Source organism: Dromiciops gliroides, chromosome 6, assembly GCF_019393635.1.
Source record: "Dromiciops gliroides isolate mDroGli1 chromosome 6, mDroGli1.pri, whole genome shotgun sequence".
NCBI classification, from domain to species: domain Eukaryota; kingdom Metazoa; phylum Chordata; class Mammalia; order Microbiotheria; family Microbiotheriidae; genus Dromiciops; species Dromiciops gliroides.
Window position 1 is genome coordinate 72,015,491 of NC_057866.1, and position 22,032 is coordinate 72,037,522.

The window sequence follows — 22,032 nt, forward strand, 5'->3', positions numbered from 1 at the left end:
TATATTTAAAACTCAAAAAAAAAAGCTGACAAATGCACTTTGAGTAGGTTGTCACCATGTGGTGGTGGCATCTCAGTCACATGCTCCAAACTCCAAGGTAGGTTTTGCCAAACCTTCTGCCAGATGGCTCCTCTGAAGTCCTCAAAGATTTGCAATCCTGCATTTTACATACCTTGGGACAGACAGTAGAATCAGCATTGAAAAGGATCTTAGAGGGTCTCTAATTCAAGTTCCATATTCTCATATTTTAGGAAACTGAGAACCAGAGTCATAAGGTGATCTACAAAAGGTGACAAAGCTAAATAGTAGCAGAGTCAGGGATAGATCTCACATTTCCTTATTCTAGTCTGGTTCTCTTTCATTGTCAAAGAAATGGAGTGTGAAGACCAATATAGTCTTGGTAAAGAAGTTGATAGAGCCACTAGGTCAAACAGCAGGTAGAGCACAGGGCTTGGAGTCAGGAAGACTCATCTTCATGAGTTCAAATCTCACCCCAGCACTTACGAGTTGTATGACTCCGGGCAAGTGACTTAACCCTATTTGCTTTCCTCATCTAAAAAATGAGATGGAGAAGGAAATGGCAAACCATTCCAGTATCTTTGCCAAGAAAACCCTAAATGGGGTCACAATTAGTGAGACACACTGAAAATGACACAGCAACAACAAAGAAGTTGAAGCATAGGGATTGGGAGAGTTGCTTCTAGGCTTGTTTATCTTCACCCTCTTTTTTTATTCTGTATTATAGAAGATACAACCTCTTGGGAGTAGGTGCCAGATTCCATTACAAGGGAGCATCTGGTAGAAAAGAAATGTATTTGGCAACAGAACTGGTGTGACTGGTTCCTCAAGAGAGCCTTTCACTCCCCTCTCTCCTTTTTTTTTTTTTTTTTTTTTGCAGGCAATGGGGGTTAAGTGACTTGCCCAGGGTCACACAGCTAGTAAGTGTTAAGTGTCTGAGGCCGGATTTGAACTCAGGTACTCCTGAATTCAGGGCCGGTGCTTTAACCACTGCGCCATCTAGCTGCCCCTCCCTCTCTCCTTTTTAACACTCAGTCAATCACTTTCCTGGAAGATGCTAAATTAGAGACTTCTTTAACAATTCCATCCCAATGGGCAACTCCCTTGAATATTTAGAAAATCCATGTAACTTTCCCTGACCACTCCAGGACAATGTTACTGTCTTCCATCCTAGAATTTCTATACACTGAGTTTCATACAATTAAGCTTTCTCTCCTAAATGTAATTGTAAGGTCCTTGAGGACAGGAACTTAATCACCTACTTCTGTATTCCCCTGAAAATACACTCAATAAAGGCTTCTTTCTCATACTTCCCATAACCCTTCCTCTCTCTCAAATACCATTTGAACTAATGCCACAATATTGTGCCCAAAAAATGACATTTTCCAAAGCTCAGTGGTATGGTAGTTCTGCTTAAGTATAAACATGATAGAAACAAATTATTCTTTGTCTGAAAGGAGTCTTATTATCTGGGCAGGGAGATTATTTAGTCACCATGTTCTCTCTGACCTTCTTTGGCCTTCTCATTATATAATACTTTAGATCATAAAAATCTAAAACTTTGTCTCAGAGTGACCTACCTACTAGTCTGGCATTCTGTGAGTTTGCTCATCTTTCTAGATGGACCTTTTCCAATCTAGTCTGTGTCAGTGATTTTTCTTTTATGTGTGGTCAGACATAGCCCTGTGATATTTCTTTATCCAAATTATAATTGCTTATTGAAATGGCTGAAAAACAAAATTAACCAAACTTTAGTTTCAGTGAAACCATTTCAAAGGATCTTGCAAAGAACTAAATATTTAAGGTACAATTGAGGTACCTTGAGCACAAATGCTAAGCTTTTCTTTTATTTTCCTTTTTTCCTTAACTAACTTTAAATCTTAAATTTGTCAAAAGCCCTCTCTGGCCTTTTTTTTTTTTTTTTTTTTTTTGAGACTGGTTCTCCCTATCTCACCAGGTTAGAATTAGAAAAGGCCACTCAAAGGCTTGATTCCAGTACTGAATAAGCTGAGAAGCTTTACTCTGTTGCATTTTTCCAACCTAGGCTGGTTTGCCCCCTCTTTAGGAAGAACTTGATGGCCCTTCACTCCCAAAGGCCCTGCACACTGGTGCTGGACTTCAGTTAAGTCCAGCCCTAAACTCAAGCAATCAACCAACTTGGCTTCCACCCAAGCAGTGACCATCTGTGCACCACCATGCCCATATCAAAAGTCTTCTCAGAGGCTCCTCTTTACCCTACAACTTAGCTCAGCATCACCAGACCTTAGTATAGAGACCACATTTTGTTCTTTTTTGTCTTCTAAACTCAGAGCTCTACCTTCTTTCTCTTTTAGTCATGTCCAACTCTTCTCGTCCCAGTGGACCATAGTGTCCAGGGGTCTTCTTGGCAAAGATTCTAGAATGGTTTGCCATTTTGTTGTCCCTTTCTTTCTCTACACAGAATAAAAAACAAAAATCTAGGAAAATAGCAGATGTATAATGCCACCAAAGGGCAAAAAAGCCTTTGTTTTGATTTGATTTGATTTTCAGAAGAAGTTGACTTTCAATTTATCCTTGTTAATTCACTGTCTTTTCTTTCTATCTGTTGTAAGCTGAGGCATTAGAGATCAGAGAACATTAGGTCCTACAGGGACCTTGGAGATAACTAGACCAACCACTTCATTTTATAGATGAGGAAAATGAGCCCAAGAGAAAGGTCACATAACTTGCCCGAGGTCATATAACTAGTTAGTTGCAGAACCAGGACTAGAACCAAGATTCTTAATTTATAATCCACCCTTCCTACCATATCTTATTGTTTTGTTTGAAACAACTTATATGTAATATTAAAATTATATTTTAGGCCTGCGTAATTAATTACCATAAGAGCTCCTTAGGAATGACTTGAAATTGTTCCTTCCACAGCAAAAACCATCCTGGTGAAATTTGATAGTATACCTTATACAGAACAAAGGACAACATTTAAGCAGTTTGGGACACAGGTTTAGATTAGGTTCATTCATTATAGGGTCAACACGCATAATTTGGTCCTTTAGAATTCTCAATAATTACCTCCAAGAATATTATACATCCATGGAAGGTGTCTGCAAGAGGAAGATACAACTGGTTCTTCAGCTATAAAAAGCTGCTGTTTTTGATAAAAAGACTTTTTCAATCGCCTGTAATATTTATGTATATGTGTGTGGTACTGTAAAATATGCAAAGAATTTTACAAACATTATCTTATTTAAATCTCATAACAAACCTATGAGATATATTGTTACATGTATTAGCATTCCCATCTTACACATGTGGAATCTGAGACTCAGAAAGGTCATATAGCTAGTAAGTGTCAAAGGCAGGATTTGAACCAAGGTATTCCTGTCTCCAAATCCAGCACCATATTACAATCATACTACTCCTTATATATTTATTGGAATATTACATAAAATTAAATATCAGGAGTTTCTGTTATTATTGAAGTTTAAGTTGCTCACTGCTGGTAAAGTGGAGAAGCTCAGAAGAACATACTGACTCCTTCTGTCCACTGAGTACACCATTTTTGTTTCATTATCACAATATTCATTAGAGGCATCATTGATATTCATAGAGAGATGGAATCAAAGCCAGGAAGAAACAGGGGTTCAAGTTTTGTCTCTGACACATACTGTGTATGTAACTGAGAAATTCACTTAATATTTCCATGATCTAGTCAGTTTTCTAAATTAAAAATTACAGAGGAGGTGCCCACCCACGTTGTTACAAGTAATTTCCTTTCTCAGGATTTCTCTCAACCAACAAAGTCACAGTTCTATTCTCTATCCTTACTCCTATTTCTGGAGCACTGGGAGTGACAAACACTGAGGAGAAATAGAATCATTTGTTTCTCCATTTAGAAAGACAGAGTCTGTGTATGCTCCATGGTCAAAAGTTCAGGCAGGAAATAAACTGTACCCTATAGATTCCACAATGAGACTCTTACCAGAAATCAACAGGTTTGCCCTACAAAAACATTTCACCAAAAGATTTAGTTCACAGCCAGGATATAGCAAAGGAGAGGTTTCTCCTCAAACACTTACGGAATAGTGTGGCAGCCTAGATTTTTAAAAAACATGCATGTACTTGCTTATAATTCTTCGTCCAGACTATAATTTACAATGGTTGTTTTAGTCCTCCATGGAATTACAGAGGTTCAATTCTATTGCAAAAATATTTATCTCTGCAGAGTATATAACTAAATGAAGGCAAATCTTATGCATGCTAAACTCCTGAATGTATGCTAAAATTTCAAGGCAGCTGTGGGTGAGGAGTGAACAAAAAGAGGGAAACTGGCTAATGCAGAGTTCCATCTTTGAAATCATAGAACAGAAAGCATAGTTTAAAAGAAGGAGGCAAAATTAGGATGTTGGTGGAAATGGGTGGATATCATTTTGCTGGACAGTGCATTACAAGGTAATGGAAGCACCTCTACAAAATCCACTGGATGGATAGATTGGACATCTTTGCTTGCTTAAACATTTCATTGACAGGTGGACCTCTTACTAACTGAGGTAAGCATTAGGCCTAGTTCTTCCCTCTAGAGTCACACATGAGAGCCCTTCAAATGGTTGAAAGCTGAGCGTTCCAACCTGGTCTTCTCTCCTTGTGTCTAAATATATTGAGTTCTTTCAACCACTCCTCCCCATTCTCCAGACACTCTCTAGTTTCTTAATGTTCCTCTTAAAATATGGTGAAAAGATTATTGGCTCAGGAAAACAGATATAAAATATACCTCCCTCTTCTTAGCAGAATGTTGAAGGGGATAGGGGTGGTAGAATGTAGCATTCATTATTAGATGCATACATTGTATTGTTTGTATTTGCTTAAGTATTTTTTTAATTAAAGACAATTCATTTCACGGTGGAAAGATTCAAGGAGATCTATCCAAAAATAAGATAAGAACAAAAAATATCAGTAAAACTTGAGGAATTTTTTAAACAGGTTTTAACATAGTATTCCAAATATGGTCTATTGAACAATATAATATATTAAGAACAACAATACTTAGCATTTATGTTACATTTCAAGGTTGCAAACCATTGTATATATGTTAACTCAACAGTCTTTACAACAACCTGTGAAGTAAGTGTCAATATTACCACCCCCATTTTACAAACAGGGAAACTGAGCGGAGAGGTCAAGTGACTTGCTCAGGGTTACACAACTGAACTCAGATCTTCCTATCTCCAATTCCAGGATTCTAACCATTATGCAGTGTGCTATAATGGGATATATGAATAGGTACTTGTAATCCTTTAAAAACCATTGCTAAATCAACTAAGAATGCAGGAAGGAGGAGATCCTACCAAACTAGGGCAAATTCCTAATCTGAGATAACTATACTTTGCCCCAAAAGACATTAACAAACAGATGGTTGATTATCTACACCTCATCCCTGCCAAACTTGAAAAACAACTTAAAAGCAAACCACCTTAAGAAGTAGCTCAAGCATCACCTTATACTTAGGGCAGTTCTTAATTCTTTCTACTGTTAGTGACCTTTACTCCATTATATTTACTCTCTCTACTTATTCAATATATACTATATGACACTGAAGAAGTCATTTAATGACTCAGTGTTGTAGACAACTCCATAAGAAGACTAAGTTGCAGAGAAGGTATATCAAATTCCTTATACCAATGAAGTCATAGAACAAGTCTCTCTGTCTCTCTGTCTCGCTCTGTGTATCTCTCTTCATGTCTTTTCTGTTTCTCTGTCTTCCTGTCTCTTTCTCTCTTCTGTCTGTCTCTCATTCTCTCTCTCTCTCTCTCTCTCTCTCTCATCTCTCTTCTCTCTCTCTCTCTCTCTCTCTCAGTCTGTTTCGTTTCTCTCTTTTTTTGTGGGGCAATGAGGTTAAGTTACTTGCCCAGGGTCACACAGCTAGTGTCAAGTGTCTGAGGCCAAATTTGAACTCAGGTCCTCCTGAATCCAGGACCCGGTGCTTTATCCACTACAACCATCTAGCTGCCCCTCTGTTTCTCTTCCGTCTCTCTCTCTCTGTTTCTGTCTCTCTTCTGTATCTCTCTCTCTGTTTCTCCAATACTATTATCTATCTAAAATTTATTTATTTATATATTATATATATATATATATATACATACACACATATATATGTATGCATGTGTGTTTTATAAAAGTATATACATATATATGTGAATGTAAATACATGTCACAAGCCAGTCCCTTTTTACATATATGGGTGTGTATATACAGATACAGGGTGTTCCAAAAAGACAGTGGCAGTTCTTAACTTAGCTACTATTTCTGCTACTACTGGTCTTACTAATTTTCTGACTTCAAGAACTACATATTGATACTATAGAGGAATCAGGAATAGATTTATGAGTTTTAATTGTTTAGGACAGCACTAAGATTTCTGGGATGCCCTGCATATATAAAAATGTGTTCATAGTAGAGAATAACATTACAGTGATATACAAATTAATTGAGACAAGCAATGATTTTATTGAGCTTCTGATGATACTAGGCTGATTGAAATGTTTGACCTCAAACAGATGAAACTGTATTGCACCACATATTTTCTTAATTCTAGGGTTTTAAGAATGGAAGGAAGCATGCAAAAATTTTAAGTACTAAAGAGTTAGGTTTGCTATTAGATTACTAGTTAGTGGAGTGGGGGAGAGGAAGGAGTCAAACATTTTATATCATTTAAGTCCAGAATGAAACAGGCAGAGCCTTGCCAAAGCACAAAGGGAAGTATGGTCCAGAACAAAAAAATAAACCAAGAACTGACAAAGGTACTACTGCAAAATAGATGGGTGAATCCAAAGAGAAAAGCAGACACTCAGAGGGATGTGGAAACTGAAGTTGTTCCTGATTCCTCTATAGTGTCATATGTAGTTCTTAAAGCCTGAAAGAATAGGAAGACCAGTAGTAGCAGTAATAATAGCTAGCATTTATATGGTGCCCACTATGCATTCAGGATTGTGTTAAGAGACTGAAAAAAAATCTCATTTGCTGCTAACAAAAACCCTGAGAGGTAGTTGCTATTATAGCCCCCATTTTCCCAAAGAGGAAACTGAGTAAGATGGAGGTTAAATTCCTTACCCAAGGTCACATAGTTATTCCTCTATAGTGTCCCTGTTTCTTAAAGTTGGGAGAACATTTTAAAACCCCAAGGAAAAGTTAGCTGCTATTTCTAAGAAAAAAAGCACTAGCTGTGGTCAAGACAATGCAAAGATTGAATAGTGAAGATTGAGAAAAAAGAAATTTTTACTGGTACAATTGACTTGTTCTTGTCAGTCCTTCATTCTTGAAGAGGACATTGGGGTGATGTCATGACTTGCAGTGAATTGCATTTAAGTGAGGCAGGGCTGTGCAATGTCACCAACTTCACTCTCTCCTCCAGAGCTATATTGGTCCAGTGCCAAGATATCTCCTCTATCTCTTTCTCTTTCTCTATCTCTATCTCTATCTCTATCTCTATCTCTATCTCTATCTCTATCTCTATCTCTATCTCGATCTCTATCTCTATCTCTATCTCTATCTCTATCTCTATCTCTATCTCATCTCTATCTCTATCTCTATCTCTATCTCTATCTCTATCTCTATCTCTATCTCTGGATGACAGGAGATAGCCCCAGATGTCTAAGGCAACTGGGGATAAGTGACTTGTCCAGGGTCACAGAGCTAGTGTCTGAGGTGAGATTTGAACTCAGGGCCTCTTGACTCCAAGGTCAGTGCTCTATCCACTGCACTACCTATCTGCCCAACACAACTATTTCATTAAGGCTGAACCAAAACTATTGTCAGAAGAAGCCAAGGTAAATCTTTAAGATGTAGGTATCCTTATCAACCTTAAAACATCCATCCAAAAATTTTGGTAAGATTTTTTTTCCTTCCAGTAACACTGGAAGTCTTCTCCCAATAAAGAGAATGATAAACTCTGAAAAACATGTTGATATACTGAGAAGTATGGGAGCTAAGTAGTGCAGTGGACAGAATGCCAGGCCTGGAGTCAGGAAGATTCCTCTTCCTCAGTTCAAATCTGGCCTCATACACTTATTAGCTGTATGACCCTCAGCAAGTCACTTAACCATCTTTGTATCAATTTTCTCATCTATAAAATGAACTGAAGAAGGAAATGGCAAACCACTCCAGTATCTTTGTGAGAAAAACCCCAAATTGGGTCAGAAAGAGTCGAACATGACCTGAAAAAAATTGACGAATAGCAAAAAATCCTGAGGAGCATTATTACAAAATAATATAAAACCCTAAAGAGAGACAGAGACACACAGAGACAGAGAGAAGAACTGAAACACAGCCTTGCTATATGTGAGATTAAGAGGTGGAGATAGATCTCTTATCCAAGAAATGAAAAGAAACATATTTCAATGCCTTGGGAACTCACCTGATTTATTCTCCATAGAAAATCTATGGGTTATTATCACAACTAGAACTTGGAAAAATCAACTGGAATCAAAGATATACTTAATATCCACTGTGATCAAAGGGTGGTTTTATGATGCATTAAAGAATGTGTCAAAAACACATGAACTCAGTCAAGATTGTATAAAACAAATGAATTCTACAAAAGGACATATGCATGTCAAGTTAATAAGCATTTTAAGCACCAATATTCTAGACACTGTGCTAAGCACTGAGGATACAAAGAAAGGCTAAAACATCAAATAAAAATATATTATACGCACTCAATTATATAACACATATACAAATAGGTATATTTTATAATAAATTTTATATATAAATTTATATATAAAATATATTTACTATACAAACACATAACACACATATATGTATGCGTATGTGTATATATATATAAACCAATTTCTAGCATCTGTCAACTCCTATTTTAGTTCTTTTGAAAAAACCTTAATATTGACCCACCTAAACATCAATCTGGCCTTAGGCTTTAGGTTCACACTTGCTCCAATTTTTATTCAGAGTTTATTCCTCTTCCCCCAGGGAGAGAATTTCCTTACTGAATTTCATAATTGCCCAAATTACCATTACCTGTGGATTTACCTTTAGGTACCATATGCAAACCTGAAAGTCATAAAACAATATTTCTTTTAAAATAGTCTATATATAAATTCAGACTTCTCAGTATTTCATACATTGCCTACCCAATTATTCAGAGGAGAGTGTGTTGCATATTATTCTAATCATAAAATACAAAGACAAAAGGCCTGAGGAAAACACATGCTAGTGGTGGTGGGAACTTCAACAATTTACCTTGGTGGAAATTGTCCATGAAAAAGAGTTTGGTAAAGTGGAAATAATACAGGACAGTAAATCAAGAGACTTGAGTTCCAGTCTCAGGGATTAGATTAATTTGTTGTGCAATCTTGGGCAAGGTACTCAGAAATTTTGGACTTCTGTTCCCTCATCTGTATAATAGTCAGGAAAGGCTGGTCTTGCTGACCTTGAAAGTTCCAGCTATCTCTCAAGCTCCAAGACTCTACGTATGTAAATGATATCCAAGAACTAGGATTGGCAAAAAATAAAGATGAAAAAGGTTATTACCAACACAATCTTTCATTGTTTGGCCAATACACACATTTTTAAGATAATGGTAGGGTTTTTCCTTGTTTAATAATGTATCAAGGGGGCAGACAGTCAGAGATTGACAGTGTGAATGTTGTGAAGTCTTAAACTTTTTGTATTAACATAAATTCATTTGTTCTGCTCTGTGATCTCATGCTGTACTTATGGAAATGTGAGGGTTTTGTTACAGAAGCAACGTCTATGAAACATGGTAATTGACCATTTGAATGAACCAAAGTTCAAAATCATAGTTCCCAGAAGATTTAAATAGTCACTTAAGCCAAACTTGGTATTATCAAGTATGAAACATATTTGGCATCAATAAAATAACAGTTGATTTGCAATAGTGAGGATTACTGTAGTTTTTAGTTACTATAACATATCTATATATTGATGGACTTCTTTCCAGGATAGGCCCAGAATGGTGGGGGAAAGTCAACAAATTGGCAAAGGTGGGTGGGAGGTGACAACCTTTATTAGGATGTTATATCCTGTTCAGTTTAGCGCAAACAGACTGTCTTGGATGTCTCTTTCTAATCAATTCATTTCGCTGAAAATATTTCTGAATATAACAAATTCCAAAGCTTCTATAATACAGTTGAGCATTTTTTTAAAAAAAGAACCCTTCTGTTGTATTTATATATTTCAGTTAAGCTACATTTTCAGGCAATTTTTTAAATTGCAGTGTACAAAGAACAGCAAGTATATATGTATCTCTATATATGTACATATATACATATCAAATATACAGATGTGTGTATATATGTACACATACAAATATCTATATCTATATCTATATCTATATACATATATGTGTGTTTGTCCTTCCTTCTTGAAGAGTACCATTACTAGCAGTGAATTGGATTTAAGGAGGAGAGCTGCGCAAGGTCACCAACATCACTCTCTCCTCCAGAGCCATCTGGGTCCGGTGGCAAGATATATATCAGGACTACTGGAGATGGCCCCTGATAGCTAAGGTAATTAGGCATGTGACTTACCCAGGGTCACACAGCTAGTAAGTGTCTGAAATAAGATTTGAACTCAGGTCCTGATCCCAGGGCTTTATACTGTGTCATCTAGCTATCTATTTATCTATCTGTCTGTCTATCTCTATGCCATATCTATATGTGCACACACACACACACACACACACACACATATATATATATATATATATATATATATATATATATATATATATGTCAGAGAGAGAGAGAGAGGATTCTTTAATGTGGCCTGAACAAAAGAAGGCTGAGTTAACTCAATATTGTCACAACTATAATGGATTCGTGAGGAAGGCTAGGGAGCCTCATTCTCTAGAAATCTTTAAGAAAAAGATAGATACGCATCTGATGGAAATAGTTTAGTTATTTCACTGCCTAAAGGCAGAAAGCTTGACCAAATGACCCCCTGGTCAACTCTGTAAATCTGTGATCAAGATAATGACATGAAAGGCACCTGGCATAAACTCTGAGAATGTAGGATATGGATGATGAGAGCCTAAACCCCACAGGTGCAGTTACCAGGTTAGATATACTAACCAGGTCGTCATGATGAGTCTTCAGTGTACACTTGATATATGCCACATATTATAAAACTGCCATTGATAGACTGCTATACAACAGAGAGCTTCCTGCCTTGAAACACTCCTATAAAAGCTGTATATTCTTATGAAAATGCAGAAAGGATCTGGATCTCTTCAAGAATGGGAAACTCTGGATGTAAAAACTCCCTCCACTCATGCAAGTTTGCAACTCATCTATGGTTTTTGTTTTTTTCATTTTAAGAAGTTTCCTATGACACAGAGATTCACACACAGAATTTGAACTTCAGTCTTCCAAACTCCAAGTCCAACAATCTAACCCATGATACCTTGCTACTATTAAAAATGTGTTCTTAGGGGATTTAAATCCTCACATATGTAATAATAAGCTGTTCTGTGAAAACAATGAACATAGCTAGATGGACAGATCTTTTTTTCAGACTTGGTAATGAGTTTATTCAGAACCATCAAAGTGTCAAACAATACGGATTTTTATAAATAAATTTATATTGGTATCTTTTGTTTTCACAACCAAAAGCATAAAACCAACCAAAGCATAAAATAAATTAACATTATGTGCAATGTTCCATGTTCATAATCCACCACCTCTACAAAGAAGTGGGAGAGGTATCTAATCATACTTCTATAAAGCCAAATTTAGTCATTATAATTTCACAATATTCAGTTTAGAATATTTTTTGTTGTTGTCCTTTACCTCCCTTCATTGTAGGCAGCATATAGATGGTTTTCTTGGTGTTCATTTCACTTGCTATCTGCTCAAATATTTTCCAAAGATTTTATGTATTCATCATATTCATGATTTCTTATAATGAAATTATATTCCATTATATTTATATAATTGTTTTCTATCCATTTCCTAATCATTAAGCATCTATTTTTTTTTCAGTTCTTTGCTACTAAAAAGAGGGAAGGGGACTTCTTTAAACATTTTTTCATATAGGGATGGGAGGCATTTTCTTTTTAACATTGGTCTTCTCCAGTTTTTGCATTTAAAGATATTATTCAGAAAAGGTGTCCCTAGACTTCACTAGACTGCCAAAGCAGTCTGTGACACCAAAAAAGCTTAAGGGCCTCCGGTCCAGGATCTCCATCCTCTACTCTCTCCACCCTCTCCCAAAATTATTTTTGTTTTATTTTATAGACATTTGGTACTTATTTATCTGGTTTTGGTCATTTTCACCCAATGGAAGATAAGTTCCTTGAGGGCAGGGTCTTTAACTTCTGCTTTTGTAGTTCCCAGCACTTAGCCTGAATCTTCTTATAAGTGCTTAATAAATGTTTATTGAAATGAGTTGAAATCCATAAAGAGCAATCCATAAATATCCCACATCTCCAATGTGAGTAAATTTTATTAAGAAACAAAACAAACTTAGGTCCCAAGAGGGTTTCCCTGGCCCAGCCTCTGTTATAGGATGCTTTGCTAGTGTTTCACTTTTCAGAGTGATGAAACTACCACTTCTCTGCTCAGACCACTTCCAGTTTTTGTGACAAATCTGAAAAATCACTTTCTGTTCTAGTGGAGACAGGTTTTAGCTTCCTTCCCTGATTGATATATCCTTCATGTGCAAAAGGAGTGGGTGTTGGGGGAGTGATACCTGAAAATGGGATGACAAAAATGGAGGCCTGTGGGGAATATGCCCTACTCGCAGAAATGCTCAACAGAACAACCAAGTTACAAACCTCCTGAAGAGAAGGCTCAGTACAGACTTTTGACAAGAGTATAATTTTGGAACTGCCATAGACTAGGAGTCCTTCTATCTGATAGAACTCGAACAAAAGGTTAATGATAAAGTCACATTTAAGGGAAAAGTTAAAATTACTACTCAGTTTAACAGAATTAAGGAACACACTTTATAGAGAAAGGTATTTGATGGTCATATTTAAATGCCTTAAAAACTTGATAGATTAGGCGGTGCTTCATCTGACTGTGTTTTGAAATGTGATTTTACTACTCAATGATGGTAACTGGCCAAGAGTTGTTCGGCTGGGGATTTTACCACTAATACTTGAAGCTGATTCGATGCATTAAATTTCCTGTCAGAGATTTTATGCGATCTTTAGTGACTTTGTTTAACTTGTGTCTGAGGTGACCCTTTTGACCCAACGAACTCAAGTGATAACTTGCTTCATAGATGAAGAGTGCTATTCATTTTCAATGTGTTCCAGAAAAGGAGGAAATGCTTAACTATTTCTTGACCTTAGGAGCTATTTGGAAATGGAATCAATATATCTGTGGCAACAATTCTTTTTTAAGAGCATAAACATAATTCTGTACCTAAGTAGGTAAGTTGTTCACATTTCTAGTGACAGTTTTAAGACAAGGAAACCCCCCAAGGGCTTATCACAGGATTATCGATTAGAACTGGAAGAATCTTTTAGTGAGGCAATCTAATCCAATACCCTCATTTTACAGATGAAGAAACTGAGACAGTTAGTGTCAAAGCAAGAATGTGAAGTCCAGACATCCTGGTCTAAGTCCAATATTGTCTACACTGTGGCCACTATGCCATAATGCCTCTGGACAGATCCATGCTAGGTATATAAATGTGTGACAATGTGTATGCATAGGTAGAGATCATACTTACAGATGGATTTAGAAAACAATTTAGCCAAGTCATATTAATTAAACCCCATTAATTAGTTAATTAATTCCTCTATTAATTAATTTTGATACTTCAAAGTTTACTTTGTAGCTTGGGAAATGGTGAATAATTCTAACAAAATTGTATCCTTGACATCTGTGGTCAATGAATAGTTGCATCCTGAGATTAAAAAAAAAATACTTTCAGACTTCTTACACTTCTTACATTTCGGTCTCCTTGTCAAATCAGGTTCAATACCAAGGGGATATCTTAGTATTTTGTTGTGGAGATATTTCCTCTAAGAAAAGGAAAATTGATGCCTTCAGACTCTCATAACTCCTGGCCCAAGAATATCATTGTAATACGACAAATGTCTCCTAACTAATTGCCATGTTGGAAATAAATGAAAATGTTCAAGACCACAAATACTATGTCATCCCTCTGTCTAATTGTACTTCTTTCCCCCTTATGCTTTAGTATTCACCCTCTCCTCTCCATCTTAAGGTATATTTTCTTTCCTTCTAATTCCTGGCAATAACCCTGTCCAAACTTCCAAAGCCCCTGCCCAATAAGTACCTAGAAAAGACAATTGGCTTAAGACTATCCATGGCCCTCATTGCCCCACAAAAAAAAAAAAAAAAAAGACTATCCATGGAAGCTAGGAGCTTTGCTTCCTTACAGAGGCAGGAACAGCTAAAGACAATGGTAATAAACTCGTCTCTTTCCACAGGGGTATGTGCTTTTACAGGCACTGAAGCACAGTGGAAAGAGAACTAACTCCTGGTTTTATCATAAATAAGGTGTGTTGTGATTCAAGGATACTCATTCAGTAACTCTTCCAGAGGTTCTTTTGGGATTTTTTGTTTTTGGTTTGGTTTTTGGTTTGGGTTTGTTTTTTGTTTTTTGTTTTTGGTGAGGCAATTGGGGTTAAGTGACTTGCCCAGGCACACGGCTTGTAAGTGTTAAGTGTCTGAGGCTGGATTTGAACTCAAATCCTCCTGAATCCAGGGCCAGTGCTTATCCACTGTGCCACCTAGCTGCCCCTCTTCCAGAGCTTCTTAACCTGGGACCAGTGAAACTTGTTTTCTGGTTCTGTTCAGTTTGTTTTTAATAGTTTGATAATTGTATTTTATTGTAATTATCTTCCTTTATAATCCTACATGTTTATTTAGGTATTTAAAAATATGCTGAGAAGGTGTTTGTAGTCTTCACCAGACTGCCTATATTTTCTTATCTGTAAAATAAGAAGGTTGAAATAAATTACCACAAATGTCTCCTCCATCCTTAACATTCTCATATGCTAAGATAAGAATGTATAGATTTAGAACTAGGAGGGACCTAATCGAAACCCTTCATTTTTAAAATTGGAAAACTGAAACAGAAAGCTAAAGAGACTCACCCAAAGTCACTCAGGTAGTGTGTACTATGTAGAAGAAAGAGCTGGATTTGAAGCCAGATCTCTGACTCCAAATCCAGCACTTCAAATTTCATGGTCTTTGTCCTGTTTCGGCCATTTAGTTTCTTGGTGACCTTGGGAAAGTCACTTAATCCTCTTGATCTTCAGTTTCTAAAAAGAGGATTTTTTTGTGTGTGTGTGAGAACTAAGACATTATTTTCTCAAGGTTTTCCTCCTACCTTTCTCACCTCTTTAAAGAGATCATTATCCATGTCTATCCCCTTGTGCATAGGTAAACTCCAGGGCTCTGTGCTGGGACTTCACCCAACATAAAAGTGGAGAGAAGGCAGTCAAATGGAGGAAGAGCAACTCATCCATCAGCTCTGTCACATTCAATAAGTGAACTTGGTGGGGCAAATGCCATGGAGAAAGAGCCTTAAATTTAAGCCTATTCTCCCTAGAGATCCTGATGATAGTGGCCAGAGTGGGTATTGAAGGGAATGATTGGTACTTTTGTTCTTTCCATAGCTTCTTCAGAAAATATTAATCATAAAAGTCAATTGATGGTAACTGGTTAATGATTCTGGAGCACTAATTACTAGAAATGTATCAAAAGCAGATAGGTAGTGCAGTGGCTAGAGTGCTAGACCTGGAGTCAGGAAAACTCATCTTCCTGAGTTCAAATCTGACCTCAGATACTTACTGTATGACAGTGGTGAATCACTTAACTCTGTCTGCCTCAGGTTCCTCATCTGTAAAATGATCTGGAGGAGGACATGGCAAAACCACTCCAGTAGCTTTACCAAGAAAACCCCAATGGGGTCACAAAGAGTCATACACAACTGAAACGACTGAACCGCAACAACAAAACATAAGGGAGAACATGCCTGAATGGAGGCTTGCGCAGATGGTGTTAAGGAAAACCCTACTGCCCTTTAGGAATACACCTAGACCCCAGAGGGGAACAGTAGCTTCTAAACTCTTCTCTGGGACTCTATGTCAGTGTAAATAGGAGGTGAAATAAGAATTCTCAGAGCTTGAAAAAGCTACATAAATAAAACATTGATGGCTCAAGAAAGTAGCCATAATCCCATACCTAAGTATCTCTTAAAGCTAAATTTTTGAATGTAGCTTTTGTGAATCCAGACAGCAGTGATGAGTATAGGACCTATGGAAATTCTCAACTATGAATTGGCTAAATTGTTTTCTGAAACCATCTGTAACTATGATCTCTACTTATGTGTATATACTGTCACTCATTGGGATACCTAGCATGGATCTATCCAGAGTCATCATGCATAGTGGTTAGAGATCAGGTTTAATGTTAGGAAGACCTAGATATGTCTCTGACATATACTGTGTCATTTAAGTCAATGCACCTACAAATATTCAAGACGCCTAAGTTGCATATGAGCATCTAGAGAGGATTTCCACACTGGAAGTTTTCTATACTGATGAATAATACACAGGTCTCAATAACCTCTGCCACTCTGCCACCAAATGGATCATTATCTCACCCCAATACCTTCTTCCCTGATCTCCTCTGACCACCTCTCACTCAGCCTGATTCACTGAGCAACAGTTTAAACTTAAACTTAATGTCTTTGTTCTCTCTCCTTTTCTGTCACCAACTTTGCTACTCATGGAATTGAGGTGGGATCATAGGATTATACATCTTGAGATGGAAGTAGCTTCAGAAACCAATCTATTCCAACCCCTTTGTTTTATAGAAAAGGAAACAAATACTCAAAGTCCCAAATGATTTGCTGAAGGACACAATCAGCAAACACCAGAGGAACTCAGGTCCTCTTAACTCGAAAACCAATACCCTTTTCCACTGCTCCACACTGACTTCTAGAGAAGGGGACTATGCAATGCAAACTCATCATTCAGCCCCAGTCAAACTCAGACCATGGCTAGATTTACTACTTATTGGTTTTCAGGGAATGTGTATGTTGGGGATGGGGAGGAGGGGATAGAATAGAAGAGACAGACGTAGAATGATAAATACATACACAAGACAGACCTATATTCAAATTTTCTTAAATAAATACATAGTTGGGGCCATGGAGGGCACCTCTACGTGACATTTTGCTTTCTATTCTGGATTTGCAACCAATTTTGAATTGCTGCAGTTTTTTGAATGTTCAATGTGTTAACCTCTGAGACCTTTCTTAGATTGGAGGTTTGTTTTTGATGTTGTTATTTTCTTTGTTTTTAATGCTCATTTAGAGGTTACAGTTGCTTAACACAATTTGCCCAGTTAAACGCACTAGTTTGTCTGAGACCTAAAATCAGAATCGGTAGGTAAATGCCAGAAAATGCTGTTTTGGGAAGATGAACATATTTCTCCTTTCCCTTCTTGCATGGGGAATGGGGGGGCACAGAATGCATGGGGAGGAGTGCTACCAAAAGGGGCATAAATTTTTTTTTCTCAGCATCTTGTCATAGTAGAGAATCCAGCCTCTAAGATTACAACCTTCTTGTTACAAGGTATCAGCTTCAACACTCTCACTGAAGTCTTCAATAATGGCAAATGACATCTTGCTGTGGGGTTTTGTCATTAAAAGTCCAAAGCTGGTCATTAACAAACCTTCCCTGCAATCATAGACTGCTGTGCTAGCTCAGGCATGGCACTGGACTGGAAAGCTGGGTTGGCACACAGAGTTGCTAAAATCATGCTTTTCTTTCGTGAGGAAGATATTATTGGGAGAAGGAAAACAATCTTTCCAGCTCTTTATTTTACATTTCTTATAGATGTTATTTACCTGATGACATATAATGAGGGAAGGAGGAGGAGGAAGAGGAGGAGGAGGAAGAGGATGGGGGGGAAGTACTAATGATAGGACCTGAGTTTGTGATTTTCTTTTTCTTTTTTTTTCCTTTTTTTTTTTTTACTTGTGATTTTCATTGGTATGGGAGCTCCCAGGTAAGGAAACTCCATTTACCAATGCAGGTCAGTACCTTCCATCCTACTCTGTCTTAGGAGAATTGCCTGGAGTTTAAATGACTTTCCCAGGGTCACATAAGCAAGTATGTGAAAAAGGCAAAACACCAACCCAGGTTTTTCTGCCTTCAAAGATAGACACCTATGTACTACACAAGATTGCCTTGATGATAAGCTTAACTGGTCCTTGTAGAGTGTTCCAAGGTCCACAAAGTACTTTGCATACATTATCTCCTTTGCCCTTTTCAACCACCCAGTGAGGTGAGTACTGTTAGTATCACTTACCATTTTTCATAGGAAAATAAGTGGATAGTAAGAGTTCAAGGCAAGATATCTTAGGGACTCTAAGTCCAGCAGTCTATCTACTACACCAGATGACCATGAGAAATTTTCGATACAATTCAATGGACATGTATTGTACACCTACTATGTGCAAGACACTATGATAGGTGCTGCTAGGGGATACACAGATAAATAAGACAACAGCCCTGCCAGGTCAGTCCTACTATTATTCCCATATTTCAACCCAGAAAGGTGATGTAGTAGAATAATTGCATCATAACAAAAGGCATCCCATTATGAAATATTCAAAACACTCTGTATCTGACTTTTGTTTTTTGTCTAAGGGTTCCATGGAGGAAACCTTCAACAAGCGTTAGGGGTCCTTCTCATGGTAAACATGCCTTACTAATCATGCCCAAATTCATGCCCAATTAACTGTTGAAACTAATGCCCCCATTTAGCCTCACCACACTGTCTTTCTCTAGTCACTTTCAGTCCTAAGTATTTCCACCAAGTCCTAACTTTAAGTGCTCCTTTATGCTATAATATCATCCTATATTATCCCAGAATATTTAGGAATCCCCTCTATTCTTAATATATTCATCTAAATGCCTAAATCAGTTAAGTTAAATTATTGGAAGGGGCAGAGGAGAGAAGCATAGGGAAGTGAAATTCCAGATTATTTTTCTGGTGTGCTTCCCCCCTCCCCACACACACACACAATCCCTTTGATATAGCAAGGAGGCAGTTTGTGCTAATAGGTTATCTACACCTATTCTCTAAAGATACATATCCAAGTGAATGCAGATCAGTCTCTGTGGAGGAGCCACCTGGTTCTCCCTAATCTGTTCAATCTCCCCTTGCACCTAGATCATCTTCCAAGAAATTTCAACCCCAGGAAAAGTGCTACTTTCTAGTGACCAAAAAATAAAAAAATAAAAATGTTGGCCAGGTTTCAACAACCCCTTTTCTTTATAATGGTGAATAGATCGATATAAAGTGCCCAAGAGAAACAAGGGCCAGTATAGAGTTCAGAAAGAGTTAAGATTACTATGATCTTTTTAAAAGGAATTTAAAGATTTAGCAATGCCAACTATTGTCAAAAAGAGGCCAGATATTCACATGACAAAACTATCCCAGGCATCCACTTGCCAGATTATTGCTTCTACTGCCAACATTTTGACTTTTTATCCAGCCTGGCAACCCTTTCAACAATAATAATGGAGTAGGGGCATTGCTGCTCCCTTCTCTACAGAACTCCGACTGTAAATAGCCACAGGGCCAACATTATGACATCCATAGTGAGCTTCCTCATGAAGCCATAAATTTATTGAGGTCTGCAGTGTATCAAAGATATTTTTCCCCTACGTGAGGGTAAAACCAAAATGCTGAGATCCACACATACTTGGGAAAACACCATGCCCACTCTGACTCAGGGAAAACATTGGGGAAAATGACAAGGCTGTATTTGGAAAGAAGGTGCAGATGCCAAGGATAATAACTTGAAGGTGATCTATTTATCCTCAAACTTGTGAATTTTTTATGTCTAGACACTCATAGACTATTCAATATACTTATGTAACACAGAGAACATAACCTGATCTCAAACCTGATTTCTTTTCCCTTAAAAAAAAAGAAAATGGATTTTTTTATTCCTTTTCTGTCCCCTTTCCCCCAAAAGAAATGGAGACATAAGCTTCCTTTTTTACTGCTCTGTTAAGTGCTGTGGAATTTTCTCTAATGAGAGAGACAAGACCTCCAGGAGAACGTCATTGATTCAACTCTAGTGTCATTATGAGCCCATCTTTATACGTGATGATGGGGGGAACAATTTGTTCACGGAAATCACAGAACCATCATCCATCTGACTCCCTGGGTTTTGGCTAGACTCTCACCTACAGTGCTCCTGCTAATGTCTTATTTGGCTGGTTATTATTTTTAATCGTTCACCTGGTGCTTTTTACTTATGGAATTCGTGCCAATCATTATCATCAGCTGTGCCTTAAGGGAGCTTTGTGAAGGAAGCAAGTCTGTGCAGCCCCTGCTTCACAGATAAGAAACTCAAGACCAGGATGTGTGCAACTTAGCCAAGGTCACAGAACAAGGTAGTCCCTCACATCCAGGCTATTGCTTACCTGAGTCAGAGATTAGGCCAAGACTAGGAGAGAGCTTCCTATATACTACAAGAGGAAATTCCTTCACTAACATCCTCCTCTGATGCCTCAGTAGGAATGACCCCTGATATAGAAATCCCTTCCAACAGAATAGAAAATGACCAATTTGTGACTTAAAAGATAAATCCTAGGGAGTTGTCTGAGATACATAGAGCGACTTATGAAGGGTCACACTTAAGTGTCAGAGGTAGGATTCGAATACAGTTCTTCCTGACTCTAAGTTTAGGATTCTATCTTCTATACTCATCTTCCTCTTTAAGAAATTAGTGGGTTTTTAATAGTAGCTGTTCTTTGCCTCCTGTACTTCTACAGACATTCCTAGTCCCCACATCACCTGTAATATCACTCATTTTTAATGCCTACCTTCAGAGTTACTATTTTGTACTAAAATATGACCAGTTCGTGCTTCAGCAAACCCCTTTATTTGCATTGAAAACTTGAGAGACTTTATATTACTGATTAAATAACTTTATATAGTAATAAAATATTTGTTCCTGATTAACACCAAAAGTGGCACAAGACTAGAGGCAAAGAAATACAATTTTCCCAGCCTTGTCAATGATAGTTAGTTAATGAGCATTTATTAAGTACCTTCTATGTACCAGACACTGTGCTAAGTGCTAGACAATGAATATTCTTAGGAAGCCATTTCATTTCCTCTACAACTTTGAACTCCTGATGCTTTGTGACCCACTGAGCTCTTACAAAAACCTACAGAATAAATATGAATGGATAAACTATAGGGAGCAGTGGGAAAAGGCCCACATAAGAATATTTTCACCTCTGCGTACCAATGAAGAGAATTCAGGGAAAATGAATCATCAGAAGAGATTAATATTTTGAAATACAGTGCCTAGTCCTGACATGGCAAGAACTGTTTCTTCCTGAGTTAACCGATCATTCCTTTAAACAAAAATATTCATTGGTGATTCTGTCATTCTGAAGCTTACTGCTCTAATATTTAATTAAAAGGAACTTTTCATTATCTATCAGGCTATTTCTTGTCTTGTGGGTTATTAAAATATGCAAACAAATATGAGAGTTGGTAAATGATAATCTTCAGGGAATAAAGTACCATGCTCTTCCCACCTTTGGGATCAATTTCATGAAATGAGTTTAACAGGTGTTCATTTTTCTATTTGATTCCATTCTAAGAGATTGAAGACAAGCTAAAAGGACTCACCTTCCTTCTTCCTAAATACTTCTTTCTAATCACATTGCTTTATACTGATTTACATGAATTTCAGCTTCAAAAATCATTGGTCTTTGCTAAATGCAAATAGGCACATAGGAAAATTATATTAAGTTTGCACAATTGATCTTTCATCATTTCAAATGGTACCTTTGTACAGTTCCTGTAGCGTCTGTCTGAAATACTCCCAGCGTTGAGTGTCATCAAGTGGAGCAGGGTCACCCTGGGGAAACCCATTCTCGGTGATGTAAATTACAGGGTTATTATACGTATCCTAGAACAAGAGAGCAGAAGTTTTATTCTGAACAGATGTAAAAAAAGCTCATAAAAT

The 22,032-nt window shown here is 37.3% G+C and overlaps 1 protein-coding gene across 2 annotated transcripts in view; it reads right to left on the bottom strand.

Annotated features, from left to right (window-relative positions):
* The window catches only part of LOC122732493 (cytosolic beta-glucosidase-like), a 115,934-nt gene that overhangs the window by 56,573 nt on the left and 37,329 nt on the right, over positions 1–22,032 (bottom strand). For both annotated transcript variants that reach the window (XM_043972665.1, XM_043972664.1), the window contains exon 4: positions 21,852–21,975. In XM_043972665.1, the coding sequence (XP_043828600.1) occupies positions 21,852–21,975 (124 nt within the window). The remainder of the gene's footprint in view (positions 1–21,851; positions 21,976–22,032) is intronic.